At 39.2% G+C, this 21533-nt stretch overlaps 2 protein-coding genes across 4 annotated transcripts; one reads left to right on the forward strand and one right to left on the reverse strand.

Annotated features, from left to right (window-relative positions):
* Positions 1 to 2715: 2715 nt before the first annotated feature.
* cep72 (centrosomal protein 72) lies at positions 2716 to 7567 on the forward strand. 3 transcript variants are annotated; one of them, XM_067601672.1, is made up of 14 exons: positions 2716 to 2831; positions 3029 to 3156; positions 4160 to 4352; positions 4439 to 4547; positions 4688 to 4890; positions 5001 to 5059; positions 5150 to 5192; positions 5553 to 5753; positions 5850 to 6031; positions 6147 to 6240; positions 6335 to 6513; positions 6612 to 6738; positions 6830 to 6941; positions 7055 to 7567. In XM_067601672.1, the coding sequence occupies exons 1-14, from the start codon at positions 2756 to 2758 to the stop codon at positions 7119 to 7121; spliced, it is 1773 nt and encodes a 590-aa protein (XP_067457773.1). In that variant the 5' UTR covers positions 2716 to 2755; the 3' UTR covers positions 7122 to 7567. The 3 variants fall into 3 exon arrangements, with proteins under 3 accessions (XP_067457773.1, XP_067457775.1, XP_067457776.1); XM_067601674.1 differs by having other exon boundaries at positions 2717 to 2831; positions 4721 to 4890; XM_067601675.1 differs by lacking the exon at positions 2716 to 2831 and having other exon boundaries at positions 3034 to 3156; positions 4227 to 4352.
* Positions 7563 to 21533, reverse strand: LOC137191523 (tubulin polymerization-promoting protein). Its single transcript, XM_067601676.1, has 5 exons — positions 21311 to 21533; positions 15258 to 15338; positions 14255 to 14590; positions 10052 to 10205; positions 7563 to 9966 (listed from the first exon to the last, which is right to left on the reverse strand). Exons 2-5 carry the CDS (start codon positions 15269 to 15271, stop codon positions 9757 to 9759), a joined length of 714 nt encoding a protein of 237 aa, XP_067457777.1. The 5' UTR covers positions 15272 to 15338; positions 21311 to 21533; the 3' UTR covers positions 7563 to 9756.

Genomic DNA, 21533 nt, shown 5'->3' on the forward strand with positions numbered 1-21533 from the left:
ACCCATGTACTTCCAGTATGACTAAAAAGATCATTGTTGCACCACAGTGACGCAGAATATCACCGTGGGATATCAGATGTAAATTGTGGTCATGTACTTTCATGCAAATGACTGGTTTGTTGGTATCTTGGTGTCTTTTTTTAAATCTAGTGCTATCATTCAAATGAAGCTTATATGATGTTCACCCAAGGTCTTGGTTTAGCAGCTACCATACAGTATATTCACATGTGGGACTTTGTAATAGCACAATACACAATTTAATTGCCTTAATGAAGGATTGTAAACGGCAGCTCCAGTTTGACTTTTCATTAACATGCTGACAAATTGACTTGATTTTGTGATATATAATAATATCATGAAAAGATATTCTGGTTATCATGATATTCATTTTTTACATACTGCCCAGCCTTAGTTCACTGTTCATGAATAAGTTTGTATTCTGGCCTTAACCATGTTATCGTGTAGTATATATCACCTCCAATGTAGAAACTAGTGCAGCAACCAATGATTATTTTAATTATCGATCACTTTTTTGATTATTTGTTTAGTCAATAAAACATCAGAAAATTGTGAAAAATTCCTGTCACAATTCTCTTTCCTTCAATTACTTGTTTTTTTCCAAATGACAGTCTAAGTCCCAAAGATATTTAATTTGTATAACCAGAAGAGAAAAGCTGCAAATCTTTACAATTTAGATGTTAGAACCTGCTAATGTTTGGAATTTTTTCTTGATAATTGACTTAATAAAAATTGATGTCGATCAATTTTTAACTGACAAATCATTTCAGCTCTAGTAGGAATCACAAACAAATATAACTTAAATCTTCCTCACACATGTCCTGAAATGTAAGTTGGGCACAAAAAATTCTGCATCTGTCCAACTGACCACTTAGTAGCATTTGACACAGTGCATGAATGAACACAGATCCTGGCAGATCATACAGGTCTCTACTAGTTTACTAAATGCTTATGTTACATCTGTCAGTCAAGTCCAACAGAAACTTGTCAAGGGCCTGCGTTGAGGCCCAACAGCCTATAGACATGAACACTTTCAAAAGCCACTTGAACATTCCCTCAGTGGCAACTGGAGAGATGAGAGGGGCAAAAGTGTTTGTTCCAGCCCCCGGAGCTACAAGTAACGGTAGGCTGAGGGCCACCCCGCCCAGGGCCCCTAAAACGTTACCGGCAAACAGACACACAGTCAGGCTGCAGGACAGGGACGACAGGCCCAGACAACGAGTCAAGACTGTGAGTGCATCTGCTGAGAGCCAGTCACACAGTCCCAGTAGCAGGCAGGAGCCACACAGGAGGATATGCGCCGTGTTGCGGTCTTCGCTGAGCCACAGGAAGTGGAAGGAGACCAATGCTGGAGCCAGAACCTCGCCGGCCCACTCTGCTTCCTTCTGGAGGGAGGAGAGGAATGAGCTGGAGGGATGGAAGACGCAAAGTCCTGCAGAGAGTCCAAGGAAGAAGAGGCCTACTGAAGGAGCCCTGTGATCCTGCAGAGGGAGGTAAAAGTAGAAGCAGTCATAAAACAGCAAACAAACATGGATTCACTGATTAATGAACTTATAATTAAAGTTACAGAGATGCCAACCATTAAGTATTCTGAACACCTATACTTATTTTACACTATAAATAAATATAAGAAGTTACTAAGGCTGCAACTATCATTTTCACTATATAAATGTCAGAAAACAATGTCAAAAACTACTTCCCAGAGCCCAAAGAGACATTTTCAAGTTGCTTTTGTTCAACCAACAGTTCAGGTGTACTATCATTTAAGAAATGAGAAGGGAGTAAATCCCAAAATTTAAGAAGTTGGAACCAGTGAATGTTGAAAAATTACTTAAAAGATTAACTTATCATCAAAATAGTTTGATAGTCTGATTAACTTTCTGTATACCGACTATCTTAAATGACTCATGGTTTCAGCCCTAAAAGTTAAAGTTCGTAAATTACAAGATCACACATCTATATTGGCACTATACTGAATGAGTGATACCTACCTTAAAGAGTTTAGAAGAAGAGTGCAGTGCTGTGGCAGACAGAATAACATTGGAACATGATGTGATCCAGTCTGTTGCACGGGACGCCATTAAACACAATGTTGGCAACAGAGAAAGTTGTTTGGCTTCTAATTAATATGTCAATGAAAGTAAACTACAACTGTATCGTGTATGTCGGTGTGTATTTAATATGATCGGCAGATTGCAGAGCTAACTTTACATAGGAACAGCGGCGCGTTTGTTTTGACATGTGACACGTCCGGATATGCACCATGCGCAGGCTCCAAAGGATACCTTCAAAATCACTCGTAAACTTTGCTACTGTACAAGCTGGATAATCATCACTTCTGAGAGCTCATGATATTACTGTACTACTGGCAAAAGAGAATCGGCAGGAGCTCTGAATTCGACTGAAGTCTTGTGAATCGCTTGAAAACATTTCTTTTTACTGTTTTGTCACTTTGTAAAGCAATTAAATTGCTTTTTGTATGAGATCTGAAAATACATTCGAATTGACTCAACTCACATACAAATTATCAAGACAATGGCGGTGATATCTTTTCCCGCTGTTTTTTAGTTGTATAGGACACAGATTTTTATTCAAAGATTTGCAGGAAACAATCATTATTGTTTGTGTGGGTTGTAATAGGTTGTAGGTTGTAATGGTGAAACCTAGAAGGACAGGGAGAAGAGAAGGAGTTTACGTTTTTCCGACAGTCACTGAAAGCAGCAACAGTTCGAAAAGTATGGCGGCGGAGTGTTTGACAACAGTAACAGAGCAGTGGATACGGGACAAGTTGCAATTAAAACATCCATATCTGGGTAATATTATCTTATACTAAGCATAACATTACATAGAAATGAACAAAGTAACCTCGAGGTAAAAACACTGAAGAGTAAAAGCGTGGCGTTGAGAAAAGTTTCGATGCTGAAGCTAACGACAGCTAACAGCCGCATGCAATAACTGTCAACCTGCTGCCAACCAGAATCACTTTAATGCAGTTTTACTTTTTAAACAGGTGATGTCCGCTCACTGAGCCTCCCCGGGACATACGAGGAGAAGATCAGACATCTGGGAAACGCACTGAATAACTTTGTCCGTCTGAAGTCTCTGGATCTCTCCTGCAATGCACTCATCTCTGTTGAGGTGACGTTAGGATTAAACTCTGGATGGTGTTTTGAACTGTAAACGTGTTTGTTCTACATAATTCTACGTACATGAAACTATAGCTTTTTCCTTTATTATATTCCCCTTAAGGAGCTTTAAGTTTGGGGGAAAAACACATTTTATTCCACACTATCTGAGTATCATATATGACATTCGTTATCATCTTGTTCCGAGCTTTTCCTTGAAGCTGTATGATGTTTACAATGAATGAAATATTCAAACCTAAGACTTATTCTAATGGAAATATTCTATTATTATTTTACACGTTTCACATATTTTGACATTTGGTATTTTAGAAACTTGCATTTAAAATAAAACTCAGTGATTTTGAAAAACGTTTGAAGAGGTTGTTGTATTGACATTATAGCCCTCTTGCTGTTAAAATGAACCACTCAACCACTGAAGTGAGATTATACACTCAAACACATTAATTGGATAAACAAAATGCATCTGAGAACATACCTCCCTCTACTCACCTATACACTCTCAAACCCCAACAACCACATTTTTCAAACTTTTGTAGTAGGTGTTGTTGGCAGAAACAGTCACTGACATTGTTATTAATTATGATCTCTACATTAGTTAATCATTTAAGATTTATTTGGTGGGAAAAAAACATGATCCGTGAGCCATTCGACAAAAAATTTGCCTCTCTGTAAGTATGATAAAAAAATGTAAGTTTGATTTGAATGCCATAAGGTTTTATAGGCAAGCGCAGTTAAAAAAAAAAAACTGATGAAAATAAATGTCAGTAAATTACAGTAGTTGTTCTTGTTCCCTGGTTGGAGTTCTTTTATTCCTGCAGAGATGTATGATCATCTGAGATCACACCCGTACACTCTCTCATACGCTCAACCCAACAAATATTTTTCAAACTTTTGTTTTAGGTGTCGTTGGCAGAAACAGGCATTGACATTGTTATGAACTACTCTGATGATAACTGTCGCCTAACCTCTACTGAAACTTTTTGCTTCCTCCGCAGGGGGTACAACACTTGAAAACGCTAGAGAGACTAATCCTATATTATAACTGTATACCTTCCCTCGAAGAGATTGAAGTGCTGTTTGAGCTGCCGGTTTTGAGGGAGCTAGACCTCAGACTCAACCCACTGACCAAAAGTTATCCAGACTACCGTCCTTTTGTGGTGCATGCCATGCCCAGCCTGCGCAAGCTGGGTAAGATATAGCCATGTTGCCCAGATTCTGCTCATATCAGATTAGATCAGTTTTAATATTTATGTGTATCCTCTATTTCTTTCAAGATGGCTGTTCAGTCAGAGACACTGAGCGCAAAGCTGCCATAAGGCAGTTCTCATCTGACCTTCTACCTCAACAGAAGAGCTCCTCTCTGAGTCAGGCTGCTGACCAAAGGTACACTGACTGCCAGATGCTTAACTTAAATGAGTGTATATGTTTAAATTAGTGTATTGTGTCAGCCAAAGAACACACCAAAATTAATATTAATGTTGTCTTTTCCTGCCACGTTGTACATCATACTTAGAAGTTATCAGTTCTGTCTTTGCTGTCTTGCTTGCGATTACCAGAAGCAGCGATCAGAGATTGGCTTTAGTTGACCGCTTAACCAAGAGGCTCTCTCTCCTGACTGACACTGACGATATTGTGTTGAACTTTGTTGCGACGGATCATGAAGGCCAAAGTGAAACTGACTCAGTTCGCAAGGAAGCAGAGTCACAGTTAACTCACCAGCAGAGAGGTAAGATGTTTAAGTGTAAATGGTATTTCTCTATTTAAAAATGAAACCAGTTGAAGTTTTTCTTTCTTGTTTTTAAATCTCAAATTGTCTGCTTTTGTCTTCTGTCTCAGAATCCAGAGAGGAAGAATCAAAAGATTTTACACAACAGAGGAGCTCCACTCCAAAACTGGTAATTTTATTTTCCTGTACATCAAACACTATCACCATCACTACTCGTACATTTGCATTATTATAGAAATCTGTTCTTTTTTTTATTTAGGAAACTGCTAAATCCATCCTCAGGTATCCCCGTTCAAAACATGGTACGTTTGCAAAGTGTCTTTGCTTCTCCCTGTAGAGAAAATCACTTGGATGAGTTTAGTACATGTTGGTAGTCTATCTGGAGAGACGTAATAGGTGCAAATTAGTACATGGCAGAGTATACAGAAAGCCCCCCTTCTAAAGAAAAAAATTCTGTTTCTTGTAATAGTTAAATTAAGATGAATAAATGTCAGTAGTTGTTCTCAATTCAGTGTCCTTTCATTTCTGTTGTTGACAATATGTAAAACCACCAGTAGGTGGAGATAGAAGCCAATTCATTTATTTTTTATCAATCATAAATTCATTGTGTCTATTGAAGGTGTATTAATCAGTGTTTTATTATGTTATTTGTAACCGACCAGATAACACTGAGTCCAAAGTGCCCCACATGGAGGAAACATCTAATAAACAAAACTCTACCTCATTAAAAGTGACTGAAAGACCAAAGGTGTCCTTTGGCCCCTATGTGGAGAAACACAGACCTGTGTCTGCCAAACAAAAGCAAAAGGAGTTCATCAAACAAACCAGACATGCAGCCAAGGGACATTTTACTCCTAATCCTGGTAAGAACTGAATGACAGATTTCTTTATGACTTCATAAATAACAAATGCAACTTTCTTGGCGTGTTGCTCAATGTGTGTTTTCAACATTTTTCAAGATCAAGATCACCGTCATAATTCTTCATTTATTAATATCCGGCCACCCAGTCCTCGTCGTCCTGGTTTGAATCTGTCTGATCCCTCCAACCCCATTTTACATCCTCCACGACTGACCTATTCTAGCTTCAACAAGACAGAAGGGGGATCCAGCGTGCTGCAGCATAATGAAAAGAAAAAAAAGGTAGAAAGTTAATTCAATCTTCTAACTATTTCACTCCAAGAATTATGAATAATTTCTTCTGGCAGTTTTCATGTTTCTCTTCTGACGTCAACTTATCTCTGAATTCACCTCGCAGGGTGGTTATAGGAAACCCCTGGAGATGCTCCTCAACCTCGTCGACAAACACTGGACAGGAGAGAGATCGCTGCATCATAACAACAACTTCCTGTGTGAGTTGGGAGTTTGGTTTTGTGGAATGCGGTATCTAATTACAGGAGCCTGAGATAATGAATGTCTTCCCATCATTTCTATTTCTGGCTCTAGCACAGGCAGTCCAGATCCTCTCTATGATGGAAAGCGATATTTCCAGCCGGGAGGCCGAGGTCAGGACCTTAAGACGGGAAGCTGGTGCACTGGGCTTTCAAGCGGCTGCACGAGAGGAAGAGCACAAAATTGAAGTCTGTAATCTCTCTGCTCAGCTGGAGCAAACTCGCAGTGCAGTCGTGAGTGGATTCTATAGTTGCAACAATATATAGATCAATATCAGCTTCATAGGATCTCCAGACATATGAGCTCAGTATGTGTGTGTAATCCAACACAGGGCAAACTCAATGAGCAGCTGAGGATCGTCTTGGAGGAGAATGTTGCTCTACAAAAGCAGCTCATCAAATTAGAACGACAGTGTCTCAAGTCTATGATGAAAAGTTCCCCTGTTACTCAGATTAAGGGTGAGTGACAATCCCAGTGGGAGACACATTTAAGTGAATATTTAGCCGTTTCCCCCATAACCTGCCATACTTTGTTCTTGCACATCCACAGAGGCTCAGATGGAAGTGGAGGAGCTGAGGAAAGAGATCGAGGGGCTGAGGGAGAAAGTGCAGGAGGCTGAGAAAGTCAAGGATTTGTCAAGTATGCTGCAAGAAAGCCACAGGCAAGAGAATGCCCTCATCTAAGCAGTGGCACTTTATCTGTAACTATACACACTCAACAATGATGTAATCAGCCTGGTTGTTTATGTGATTTGTGTCTTTGTACATGCCGCAGGTCCCTGGTGGCTACCAATGAGTGTTTGCTGGCTGAACTGAAGGGAAGCGGGAACATTAAAGAATGAGGAGATGCACACCGCAATGGATACATCAAAGCAAGACTATACTGAGCTTCAGCAACCACAGACTGTTTTCAATTAATTTTAACTTTATTTATGTTGTCGCAGTGTACATTTAATTTTTTGTACCAATTGAGTTCCCAGCACTTTTTGATAAACGTAGCGTTCATTATTTCCAAAATACAATATGCATAGGCCGCGTTTACTTGATGTAAACAGTACCGGGGGAGAGGCAATTCATTCAAGAAAGTTTGTATATAAGTGTGTGACAGGGCTGTTATGTTAACAGATGATTTTGGGGGGGAAAATGTTAGTGAGAAGATCATAATGTATTTCCTGGATCAGTGGCAAGATTGTGTCTCTTTGCTTTCTCCCCCCCCCCCGTTTTTTTAGGTCAGTTATGTCTCCATCTGCTTTGTACGCTGCAGTGGAATGAATGCATCTAGATTCCAGCTGCACTGTGACTTTATTTATACCTCTGCCTTAGGGCTGGAGAGACACACACACACACACACACATACACATATACATGAGCAGGGTAAATCAGGTTAGGATGTGGATGCTACATACAGTAAACTGAATGCAGTTTTCTATGTGAATGTTACAGGTCACTGGTCAGTGCGATTGGCACAATTCACAATATACCTCAACAAGCCATAAGAATATAAAACATAATATTTTGACTGACACCCCGTAACCTACTCAGCCGAGGTTATGGGGTGTTTTTTTTTATTTTATTTTCAATAAAGCACTACAAATCATGAACACACATTAAGAGGTCTAAAGAACAAGAACAAAAACACACCGCATGCACTGGGGCACAATAGCACATTAAAAGTTATTTGAAAGAAGAAGAAGAAAAAAAAAAAAGACAATATTGTTCGTCCACATTAAAGGTGCACAGTATTTGGCATTAAGCACAGAAAACGGATCATACTCAGGCTACTGCAGCAGACAAAAGACTATGACACACTGATAGCTGCTGGTTTTGCTCTTGATGCATGATTCTTCATCAGCTGAGGCTACAGGTCGTGTGTGGCAAGTGTGAAAAAAACACAATGTTGGAAAAATATTCTACAAAAGTATATTACTTGTTTGCAATTTTCCCTTTATCTCATACAGTATTTATAAGGATAGAATAGTAAACCCCTGCTTTTTTGTTCAGTCAAATTTGTGCCTTGGATACAGTACCACATGTTAAAGGTACTCTTGATCAACAAATATAACAGCATTAGAAGGTAGCTGACTTTGCACATGTACAAGTTAATACATATTGATCTCAAGCAATACAAGATTTTATCACGATCCCACAATTTCATTACTTTTTTAAGCAAGAAAAGTCTGTCCAGTAGTCTGTCCTCACAGCAGGCACCGCAGTTCCAATAATATACGACAGACTCAGATCATTTATATGCTCCTGAATCAAATGCAATATATACAACATGCACAAAGTACAGCAATACAGGAAACAAACATGAAGCCAGTGTCATAAATTAAGCCATGTGGCTAAAACTTTTTAGAATATACACAATCTTACCACAAATATATTAGAACTACTGTTTATGAATCTGATAAGGATAAACTATTTTAAGTAGAATGTTAAAAATACAATCTTGTACAACTGAGCTCATCTGCTGTGGTCAGAACTTCCTTCTTCAGCTGAATTCACCAATTGCAAAATGCATGTTATCAAAATGTTTTGTGTATAGGTAGATAGTATAGGGTCTGAATAATGACAGTGTAAGAGAAAATAGAGAAATTTAGTTAAATAAATTTAGTTTAAGTGTTACAAGAAGACCCATTTCAATAATTTGCATGGTAGGATTTTTTGTTTCTTTGTTTAGCACATTTATAAAACCCAGAAGATATGCCATAAGTAAAAAAAAAAGTAAAGTAAATTGACAAAAACATATATCCTACAATATATAATATATAACAATATCCTATTCTTGGTTTGAGCTGAAGGCAAATTATTCAAATGACAGTGTGAGCTTATAAAATAAATCAACAGCAGATTTTGTAAAGACTTACAGTTGACAAGTGGGGATGGCAGACAAACAACACTGAAGATGGAATTAACAATTTTAAGTTTTCAGAAGAAACAAAGATGGATAATATCTGTCAAAAAAGTGTGCCAATTATCGTTTGAACTTCACTAAACAAATTGAAAATGTATTTATTCGTCTAAATATGGGAGTAGAAAAATTTCCATTAAAAGGTGCGATGTTGATAATTCATCAAACTGTTGTCCCACTTCTGTTTTTCTCGGCATGTTGTTGTTCATTGTGCTCAATAAATAATATAAGGCCCTATCATAACAACAAAGCTTCAGTATTGATAGCATAGCAGTTTCTCTCATTTGTTCTCTTTGTTCAGTGTTTGGCAGTAACTCGCTATCAGACAGGAATGTACCAGCTGGTGATGACTTTGTAAAAATACATGTAAACAGTTTTCCAGTTCTCACACTTCACAAAGAGAGGAACTCAAAAAACATCTCTCTCTCTCTCTCACACACACACACATAAAATAGATGGGTGGGAAAAATATATGAAAACCTATTCTTTTGTGCTTTCTTTGAGTACTCCTTTAATAGAAAATTATCCTAGTAGTTGATCAAATGTTTATTTCCCCATCTTCTCCCTCACATGGGTTTGGCCTCGGTAGGTTTAGTGACTTTCTTTTCGTATGACCCTTGATGTTTGTATCCTGAGACGTATCCGGAAGTGTCAACTATGTCAACTCGTCCCGCCTTACCCTTCCCGCGGCCGGTGTTGTCGAAACGCTCCTTGTGTGACCCTGTAAACTTGGTGGTGTCTGTGAGACGACTCACTGTCGGGGAAGCCACGGCTTTCTGTGAGGAAAATTTGCAAAATATTTGAATATATTCAGCAAATGTTGCTCAAATGAACATGATGTGACTCCTTATGAAGTCCTACCGTGACTCCAGCGATGATAGGTGCCTTCCCCTCGATCAGCTTGAAGACCTCGGCCTCAGCCTCCTCTGCGGTCTTTTCTTTATATTTCTTTCTGGCAAGCTCTTTGAGTGCGACCTTGAACTCGTCAAATGTGATGGTGCGACAGGTTTTCTTCCTGAAATGTGAGTGGAGAAGGAGCATAAATATGGGATAGCACTTGTCGCACTATAGCACATAAAACCCCCTGAAAGGAGTATCTGCTCACATGAATCTCCAGGGACAAAAAGGCTGTATTTAGGTTTGCTTTATCAGCAGGTCTTTTCAGCCTCTCAGTGCAGTTTGAAATCTTAAAACGAGAGCGGACAGTAGTGTACACAGAGCCGTGTGTGATCACTTCAGCATGGCAGATGTAAGACACAGCATGGAGATGGTATCCCGCTGAGATAAACAGTGAGACAAGCTTTCACTGTTTGGATCTCATCTCTCTAGTGTGTATCAATACTTCACTGTCGTCTGAGCAACTCCGCAGACCTACGCATACAGCTGTAGCCTGTAAATGTGAATGTCTCTTCATGTCATGTATTATATCGTGTTCGGTTGTATATCGTATGACAGTTTCCCAGCACCAGCACTCAGAACCCAGAGCTCTGATGTTTTTCATTCCAGCTGACTAACAGGGACATTTAGACCTGCTGAATGCTACTAAGTACTGGTGAAGGCACTGTATTCTCATTCGTAAGATCAAATTGTTGAAACCACTTGTAAGACCGTACCACAGATCATCATCATCAATCATTCTCCATCTGGGAGAGCTCCAGTTGTTTAACTGGCCTTTTGCCCGTTTCACTTCCATGTTGAAAGTGCATAGTAACACAAACACAAACAGCCATTGCTGTGGTGATAAATCACCTAAACAACGGCCTATAAAGCCTGCAGTCTCCCCGGGCAACCTGCTGTCATAGCAACAAGCCACAGTAAACAGGGGCGTTTGGGTTTATTATTAATTTGACTCATCCAGTGACTGGTTTTGTTTGGGCGATCCATCAGTGTTAAACATTTGAGAGCTCCATTCCAGCTGCCATTTCTGTCCAAAGAAGATGACTCTGTGTCCTCTGCATATCTCCCAATACTGACCTATTAAATTCCCAGAAGTATACAAATAGTTCAGCTGTGTAAATAAACAGCAAATAAGCATCTAAGGAGGCTATGATAGGGTTAAAGAGGGCAAAGGTCAGAGAGTGCGAGTGTAATTTTTGGAACACTGTGGTAGCTGACCTGCAGTTTATTTACATAGTTCAGCCATCTGCAGTACATGATGATGATATGGATCCGGCAGTAGTTAGTGGAATCTGTTTAATGCAAAAGTGGAGAATACCTCTATACTGCCTAAGATAATGTTCAGTGGTGAGGAAATACAACCAAACCCTGGAAAATAAAGACCATGCTAGTAATTAATTAGTACATGCCAGATTTCTACCTCATCCATAGTTTATGTTGTGGTTGGTGTTCAAGGCTCCAAGCAGGCACAATGTGGTGCAGCAGACCTCCATAATAAGGACTCATTCAGCCATACTGTGATTAGCCAGTGCTCATTAAGATGTTTAATTTTTCGTGTGCAAGCAAAGAGCTTTGACACTGATTAAAAGGAAAGTCGAGATCTGCATCTCTGGCATGGCAGCTCAGTCACGCCTGGAGTCAGAAAGTACATGAAAATGAGCCCCTCCCCCCAGCTTGTACCTCTTTTCATCCTGTGGTTGGCTCTGAAGTGTACACACACCACAAGCTTTGTTCAAATTCTACTGTACAATCCTGCTCAACATACTGAGCAGCTGTGAGATTACAAAATGCATGCTGGACTATCTGGGACTCTGACTAGAACCTGTAGGTCTCAGTCAGCAGAGCATGCAAATTCACACACCACAGACATATTCAAGGAGCTTATGTATAACATTGTGCAGATTTGCCACTAAAGCCATACAAAAAGGCAAGGGAAACATATTTTTTTCCTTTAAACTTACACAGTGGCGTTCAACATATTGTTTGCACATTTCTAAATATTGCCAAGCTTAAATCCCACAGTCAGCTTTAAGTTGTTGCAGAAATTCCCTATTTAGTCCTGCTAAGAAAAATGTTCAACATAAAACATAAACACCCATTGCCAACTGTGAAGGTGTTGATGTGGGTGACTCAGAAGTCCAGAAAAACAAGATACTTCTGTTGCTTTAAAAAATATCAGAAAATGAAGGAAAGCTCAAGATGGCCATTATCATTCAGCAGAGCATCCATCGTTAAGAGCAGTATGATTGCCAGTCATGAGCAGATGCAGAGTAAAACAGCTCAGTTTTATGCTTTAGATTATGTATAGCATAGCTATATCCTGAAGCCAAATCCTATTTAAAATATCTTGCAGTAGTATACCGTCGGGATTGCTTTTTATGAGTCACAAGATGTTCTGAAAGTGGAAAGATATGCATGTTCCTTGTTGGAGTACTGGCTATGCATGATAAAGCTTAAAATTTTAAAGATGCATGAATAAAGCTCTTCAAGTGATGCCACATATGTGGCCCATGACAATAAATGCCATATCCTTCCTGTGTATCTCTTGAAACATGTTGGTGTGAGTTTTGGGGGGGGGGGGGGGGGGGTTAATTTAGGAAAGTGACATTACCAAATCCATCTCAGTGTAGAATACTTACTTTCAAATACCTTCACTGTGTGTTTATACTTGGTAAACAAGAAATGAGAAATAAAAAATATTAACAATATTATATGCTGGTATTGATTGGAAACCTCAGTCTTTAAAACCCAGCTTAGTGGAAAAATATACATTTCTCTTCTCTAACTTCTTCTTAAATAATACATTTTTACTGAACATTAAAAATAACACTTAAAAACATTTTTGAATCTCATGTGTGTAGGTGTGTACATGAAATGACTGAGATTGAGCAGTATATGGTTACACACTGGCAGAAGATGGAAAATCCACTAAATCAATGTGAGATTCCCAAGCAGACCTTTTTCATAACCTCTCCACTCCTGACATGATGATGAGTGGCTTCCAACCATACTCCTCTATTCTGGTGCTGTGTAGCAGAATAATCTTTATTCACGTCATTCAACCAGGATATAAAAAAGTTGCTTTGTGTATGAATGAAGATCTCCAAAATAGCCATGCGCAGATACACACTGAAAAAGCTCTGTCTTTTCTTCTTACACAACTTGTTTGCTGTGTAACTTATGAAACAACAACTGTATGTAGTCTGATAGGGCAATATTATATAATAGATACCTGCACTCATCAGTCCAAATAGTTTTAAGATATTCTGTACACCTGTACACATATACTATACAACTGTATAGTTGGGAATAGCTGTATAAATTAGAAGATTTTCTCCTTTGGTGGAATAATATTGAGGTCACGGCTTATTATTAGACTCTACTTCACGTAAATCAAGCAGTGAGGGATGAATCAACCCAGCCTGTGGAAATACAGGATGAGCCATCCAGGCCTTTTGTTTATGATGGACAGCTTCAGCTGAGAATTGCATGTTCAATACCATTGCCAGAAAACATGAAACTACAAAGTGTCTCTGAGTTCTTTATATTATACTTATAATATCATATAGTTACTGTTTCAGAATCATAAATTACTCAATTCTATGGACTCTAATGAAACACTATGAAACAGATGACTCTTTAATTCCTACAATTTGACTCTGAGACAGTTTTCATTGCCCTTTATGGGTGGTGAGTCAGTTTACATTAAGGTTGGTGCCTGTTTTACCTGACATTGTGCTGAAGACAATGCTGTTGATTCATTTCTATGGATAGTAATGAAACAGAATAGAAATAGCTGATTCCTACATGCTGAGCAGAGCCAATTTTCATCTCCGCTTCTGTGTTCTTGTAACCACAAAGCTACTCTGTTTGAGCCACTTTAGTGTCCCTTTGGGTGTGCAGATCCAAGTGACTAAGCCTGTAGTCATCTCTGCTGTTGCAACAGTAATATAATGCTATGCAGTAAAAGAACACAATCCTGTAGTAACATGCCTGTGGTGAGCTCCACAGATCTAAAGTAATATATAAACATCAGAATTACTCATGGCTCAGATGTTGGCAAATTAAATAAGGGCTACTAAAAACATATTTTTGGACAATAAAAGGTAAAACCCAAATTCAGAATATGTATCCTTTAGTGCAGAATAAGATTGGTGTCTTTCTTACTTGACTTTGCTGAAGACGATGTCGACGTCAGTGAGGGTGATGTTCTTGCCATCAATCACGCCGCAGTCCTTGCAGAGTTTGGACCAGTTCTTGCCGTGCAAATCCTTGCCGGTAGCACGCGTGTCACCATGGATGGCGAATCGACGAAACGACTCTTCCAAAGCGGTCACTTCCACTGGTGTGGACGACCCCATGCCTCCTTCACTGGTCCCATTAGAATCAGTTGAAAGCCTTTTGGATGTCCGATCTTTAGAGTGTTCACTGTGTGGCCGTAAAGGGGCTGAGCTGATGTTAGAATGCTTGGCTGTCTGGACTTTAAAGTCATCTATGTTGTCTCTGAGAGGGGAAAAAAATACAATATCATCTGACCATCAATGTGACATAAGAGGTAAATAAACTCTCCATTAATACATGAAGCTGAATAGTTAAAATGCAAGAGGCTTGTTATATAACCCAAAATATTTGATAAACACAGTCAGTGAGGCAAATGAGTAATAATTGGCTGCACATCAAGGAAAGACATTGAATAATGTCTATCCCTATTTCCAGGAAAAGCTTATGGAATTTATCAAAAGCAACAGATACAAGAAAAAAAAAGGCATTCATTTAGCCTGAGGAGGAAGAGGAGGATTTTTGGCAGCAATACGTCTAATCTAACTGATCTGCGATCCTTGTAACAGCCAAACTCTTCTGCAGAAAGAGAACAGTGTGTCATGCCTTAAGGTCAAGACACAGCTTGCTAATTTGTCTATAGCTGTCCCTTTTTATGAGACACTTCAGTGTTACAGGCAAGATAAGACTCTCCAGAGGTGTGTTTCTGTGCACAGGCTGCCTGTGAATGGGCAGATGTCTTACGTGTTCTGGCAAAGAGGTGAAGGCTATAAATAGATCTCTGTGGAAATCAAAAGGCCCACAAATCAAGAGCCAAGGGAGCAGATAGGTGTTTGAACTAACACACAAAATGTGAAGTGACATGCTCATATAGATGACTTCCAAAACTTACTTCTGGTCTGCCATGCTTGTGCAGGAATTTGGTTCCCTCTGTGCAGTGCTTGGATTAGCAGACTTTTGTTTTCTCTTTGTGCTGTGGAAAAAATGAGAATGGAGGTGAACACTGTGAGAGGATGTGTCTGAACATATGTGAGTATAAGAGAGAGGAAGAGGGAGGAAAGAATGAAATTAAAGCAATTAACACATAATTGTTCTTCAGACTAAAAGTACAATATTCCACTTGTTCTCTTCACTCTTTAATCATCCAATATAAACACAATTGTCGATGACGTAATGTCTAATTAAGTCTAACACACAGACAGAGATACATCTAAGAAAAACCTTTCAGATTAGAATGAAGGATAATAACAATTTCAAAAGGAACCAGATTAAAATCCTCTTTATTAACCGCAAATGACTTCCAGATTGCCACCGTATGTTAGCTGTTGTTTCTGAGCAACTTCTCTTTCTCGCGTTGGATGATTTCATTCAGTCAGACTACAGGGATTCCTCTCTAAACACATCATCGTCCTGATTTGCGTCTCTACGTACAGAGTAGCAGCATTTCACCTCCTCAACTCAGCCTCACACTCGAATCACAGCTGAAGAGCTCACTGTAGTCATTCCTCATTAGGCAAGATGCAGGAAAATCAAATTTACTGCTATATAAAAATAGTTGAAAACAATCTATTTATGTTAAGATAAAGTATACCTGAATTATATTTGTAGCAAATGATGGTTCTCTGCTCACCTTTCAGCTGTTCCCATAATTAACTCAGCATCCTCAAAAGATGTGTGTTGCCATGGCAAAGTACATACCAGCAAAGTCTCTACAAAAATTTGCTAATAGCTTTACACGCATGCAAAGAAAATGCAAACCGGAGAGAGATGCTGTGTCGCACCGACTAAACCATCTGCTCCAACCAGCAAAGCGAGTCCCCCGTTGTTTTCACATTGCCAATAAAGTTTTTTCACTCACCCCCAGTGGTGCTGTGTAGAGCAAAGGGTTTTGTTTCCACGACCCTGTAGCCAACAGTCACAAATGTGACCTTACTAAGTACAGTCAACACTTAAATGGGTACAAAGGTCCCAAGACTGACACAGCATAAAGTCATTACAATCAGTATGTCAATTCTTAGGGAAAAAAAGAAGAGATTATTAATGTCTATGAATAATGGCATTCAGAGCTATGAACACTGGGAAGCCATTGTCCAATGCAAGTGCCTTCTCTGTCTGACCCATGCCCATTTCATCACACATACACACATGGTGACATCGCAGACTATCACTATTGACGGCAGGGGGTTTGTAGTCATATGTCATCGAGGACTCAGGCTGAGACAAGAGATTATTGAGGTTGTCGAAGCCCCCATCTTTTATCTCAAGTATACCTATCAGCAACAAATTACAATTGAATGAAGTATATGCACATCTCCCCATGACAGAGTTTAGTTGATGACTGAAAATCAAAATCCATTTTGCAACAATGGAAGACTCTCAAAACTCAGGTCACAAATCCAAATCCAATACAGTTCTCTGAATCCACTTTAGTATTTGTGCCTTTTCTTAGTGCATGATAATATATTTTCACTAAATTTCATGAGTATACCCTGTTATATATATTTTGTTATTAACGGTACAGTTCTATTTCCCTTTGTTGCCTATTTTGGTTCATTTTATACCAGTAAAATGTATGTACAATTTGGCTTATAATTTGCACTTAAATAAATCTTATACTCAAAAGAAAACAACAATGTTGCTTTATTGTGGAATAAGAAAAAAATTCCAACATAAATCCTGAGAAGCTCTTCTACATTAAATCAATATTAGTATTAATCTGATGTAGTTTAATCTTCAAGAATCTGATCCAATTGAATTGGACTGAGTATAAACAGAAAACTGAATAAAATCGGAAGATCAGTGCCACACTTAATCTGTTGATTAATATTACATGACCAATCAATATGTCCTTTGTTATTTCTCAGAGCTCAACGTCTTCAAATCAATTATTTCATCCGACCAAGTCTAGAACCTAAAGATATACACTTATATAAAACAGAGAAAAGCAGTGAATCCTCATATTTGAGAAGATGGAACCAGATAATGTTTGACATTTTTGCTTGATAAACAACTTAAACGATTAATAGATCATCACAACTGTTGGCAATTCATTTTCTGTTGCTGAACTAATCAATTAATCACCAAATCGTTTCAGCTCTAATCACATTGCATTCCTTTTAGATTCTGATACATCTTGGGATTTTTAATCAAGTAGTTCCAGTAAGTTTACATTCACAGTATACATACTTATTAATAATCAATACAATTAAGCTGTAATGCAAATAACATCTGTTATAACCTACATCACAAATTAAGACACAAAGCAAAGTAACACCTGCTTTGTGTCTTCATGTAATGTGACTTTTGGAGCTCTTGGACTCATTTTTATGCAGCAGCTTCCTGTATGGCCCACACAGAGTTTCCATCATTATTAACTTTACTCTCAGTGGCCATCCATGACTTTTCAGTAGATCAGCTCCTCACTGTGTGTTTTCCTTTGTGCCTCAACAACAGCGGCAAAATCAATGCGAGACAAAGGAATCTTTTCACTCTCCTCCTCCAATTTATAGTCACTAGTTTCAAGTGCCTCAGTCCTCAGTACAACAGGCCTCCTCAAACCACATCATGTTCAATACATGAGAGAGGTCATTAACACTGCACTGAGCTCAGTGGCACACACACTGAGATGAAAGGAAATGTGCTGTTCTGACAGTGGTTTCAATAAAATCATTATAGTAGGTAAAGACAGTATAGAGTGGAGAACCATTCCTGACAGTATAATCCCACAAATCCATAGGGTGGCTGCAACATTGTAAGATTAAACATTTAATTGCTGTTAAATTCAAAGCTGAGTGTGTTTTTAATAATAATTAGACAAATAACAACCATCATTTTAGAACAGTTTTGTCCTGTGTCTTTTTTTTCTGCCCCACTTTGCCACATACAAATGAGAAACCATTTGGTTAAAGGCAGATCTCCAGAGACGAATCTGTGACTTGATGACAGCATGCTTACATTTACTCCCCTTCTGGCAATACACTGCACAGATGAGTGCTTAAACCATAAATTGACCCATTTTGAACTGCATCTATTCATAGCAACAATACGCTGCCATGGCTGGAACATTCTATTCATTCTCAAGGGAGGAGATCAGCAAGTAGACGACATGCAGACTAAGATACCAAAAACAAAATTTTGTGTTTAACTGTTAGTTTGGCAGATGGTTTAACACACAAAATGATGACGCCAGAGTGATTTGATGTGTGTGTGTGAGGTGAGTGTTTAGTTGTAGCCTACTCGTCCATCATGCCATCATGGTGAGTGAGCATGCAGAGATCCCATCTGCTTTCTATCTAGATCAGTATCCTTTCCAGGCAGCTGCTCTGGAATGCGACTGTGTCAGTCAGTCATAAAACAGAAACCATCATCACTACAGTGAAACCCCCTTGCCCCCCCAAGTCTGCTCAGGTCTGATCTCCATCTCATAAAGTACATCATGTCTGCCAGCTTTCTGCCAGACTGCATATGCTAATGAATGGGACTAGCAACGCAGAACGGTGTCAACCAATGTAGCGCCATCTTTAAAGGATAAGGCTGTCGATAGTCAAAAATTTTCTTTATATCAGTGGCAAAATTTTTATTACTGTCAAAAAAATTCCCATGAAAAGATCAAAACCAAAGTCAAAAGACAAAGTCTGACACACATAGATTATTCCTCTGTGCCGTAAACCTCCATTGCTGTCCCCAACACTATCTAGCTAACACATCAAGTGCACTGAGAGAAAAGCCCTTCATTATGATGAACATGGGTATTGTAGTTTATTCTGAGTCAATCCCAACTACGCTGTCCCTGTGCTGTAAAACCTCACTATAAAAACCAAATGTTAGTGTGGAACAAATACACTATTTACTCCTGTTTGAGTAAAGTTCTCTAAAACCTACAGTGCCCAGGTGCTGTAGGACATTACTCAGCCATGTTTTCAAAAGGAAACAGTATATTTGTGATATTTAAAGATCTTTAAATATTAAGGAAGTCCAAAAATATTGAGAGATGGTCTTTTCATGGGATTTGTTGACAATAATAAAAATATAGCAGCAGCCACCAGCTTTATACTTGGTCTCAACAGTATTTCAGGATTTTACCACCTGACACCACTGGAAACAACCTTTTAACAATTTCTCAGTTTGGCCACAGTCTCGCTCTCTCACTTTCCCCCTAAAGAGACGAGGAGAGAGGAGGGCATGACATCAACACGCTGCAGCCCGGGACTGAGGTCACCACCACACTGTCTCTGTCAGTCCTCACCTCGCTAAACCCTGCTCTGTGAATCAACGATCTTGGCAAGCATTGTGCTGTAGAAAAACAAGACATCTGAAACAAGCTACAGTGGTTATTGTTGGCAGCAACAGCAGGCCTAATAGAGGTATAAGGCAGTGTAAAGAAAGCCCAGGGGTCCTTATGCAACCCCACATTTGAGAGGAATACATGATGCCAAAGGCAGCAGAAGTGTCCCTGACATGGCTCAGATGAAGAAAGGCCTGTTGACCCAACAGCACATTAGCTCTGAATAGACTACAGTTAAAGATTTTAAGAAGCTAGACTGTATTGCATAATGGCTTATTTCACTAATTTTAAAAAACTGATATTAAAAACTTTGTAATGTCATATGGAAATTCCATATAATGTCTGTTATGTTGCAGCAGTTTCCTGTGCAGCAGCCACAAATGCTGAAATACATTGGCAACTATTTCTTGATGTGAAGGTCAACAGGAATAAAAAAATCTAGTAAAAAAAATGCTGCTGGACTTCAACACTCTCCCCAAAGGCAATCCTTTTAAATGTATACACCTGACCTGAATTTGAGTCATCACAAACAAAATAGGGTCATTTACACGCTGTAGTTAATTGTTTGTGACAGAACCCAAGGGCTCTCTGACCAGTGAGATGAAACCTAGAACAGTGAAATCTGGGACAAACTCAGTGACTGCGTTTTCTTCTCATGCATACATAATTCAACCTATGGGGAGAACACACATCACCATTCACTGAGAAGAAATAAGCATATTACCTTCCTTATAGCTGAGGTGTACTGTCCATGAATAACATCACTCACATCATAATGCATTAATTACCTCTCCTAGCCAGGAGAAACCGAATTTATTAACATTATTAATTTGCAATTTACCAATCACCACCTCATAATAATGTTAGTACATCATTATATCATTATATTTTTGTCTGAAACATAATATCTGTGCTCCATTCATGCATGCTTCCTACTACTCTTGTAATCCATTTATAGCTCAAAATACAGACCATCAGGAAGCCATTAAATGAAAGCATAAATCCCTTTTTTCATGCATAATTATGTAACTGCCTACACGTAACCCAACAGCTTGGTACACAGGCTGCAGCCACAGGCCAAATGCATTGTCAATCATTAATTCTAACCAATAATAGTGCTTATTGGAGAATCTTTCACTCTGTCTCACATTGAGCCCGCGTTTGAAAGATAAACAGGAGAGGAAAAAGCTCATGTTTATGTTAGGGGAGATGGCTGCAGCTGCTGGTTACACCAGTGTGACTGAGTGTGTCTCTCGAGCGAAACATGTTACATAAACTTGCAAATGCCAGATTCACACCGAGTCCACGTGATCCGTTTGTTATTGTCACCAACCTGACGCACGTCTGCCAATGCAATATTACAGTATAGGCTATAAACCCTTGAGATATACTCTCAAGTCTGTGCAAAGCATGCTGCCACACGTCCTAGCAGTTTAAAAGACATCTTATATTGCAAATTCACTATTGAGGAAGTATGAGGCAAGAAAACAAAACAAAAGCAACACCTTCCAGGAATCAGCTGAAATTGTGTAGGCTGCCATACAGTCACCGAATTCTTCATTTTTCATTTGGTGAAGACATGCAGGTCTGCCATGAGCCAAAAACAAGCAGCAACCAAATCCTGCTAATGAAGGCATGATGCCAAAGTAAGTTTTAATTACCTGGTGATGTAATCCTTCACCTCCTTGTCAATTTCACAAAGCCATAATTACGCGTCGCGCAGCCTCAAAGTCTCTGTCCTCCCCGCTGCCTGGGCTCAGGTCTGTCCGATGGCTCGCTCCCTCCGTGATGCTGAAGAGAAACCAGCCCGCTGATTGGCTGCGGCTGTGCGGGACGAGCTGTTTTCCTCTCGCTTCGTTGTTGTGGGCTGGTGATGGCGCCTCA

Source organism: Thunnus thynnus, chromosome 10 (assembly GCF_963924715.1).
Source record: "Thunnus thynnus chromosome 10, fThuThy2.1, whole genome shotgun sequence".
In the NCBI taxonomy this organism is placed as follows: domain Eukaryota; kingdom Metazoa; phylum Chordata; class Actinopteri; order Scombriformes; family Scombridae; genus Thunnus; species Thunnus thynnus.

Bases quoted from the DNA above. Each gene is read 5' to 3' on its own strand.
- cep72 (XM_067601672.1), top strand. From the start codon at position 2,756: ATGGCGGCGGAGTGTTTGACAACAGTAACAGAGCAGTGGATACGGGAC. The intron at 4,353-4,438 runs GTAAGATATAGC...ATTTCTTTCAAG, and splicing joins GCCCAGCCTGCGCAAGCTGG to ATGGCTGTTCAGTCAGAGAC. The intron at 4,891-5,000 runs GTAAGATGTTTA...CTTCTGTCTCAG, and splicing joins GTTAACTCACCAGCAGAGAG to AATCCAGAGAGGAAGAATCA.
- LOC137191523 (XM_067601676.1), bottom strand. The intron at 10,206-14,254 runs GTAAGAAAGACA...CTCACATTTCAG, and splicing joins ATCGTCTTCAGCAAAGTCAA to GAAGAAAACCTGTCGCACCA. The intron at 9,967-10,051 runs GTAGGACTTCAT...TTTTCCTCACAG, and splicing joins CTATCATCGCTGGAGTCACG to AAAGCCGTGGCTTCCCCGAC.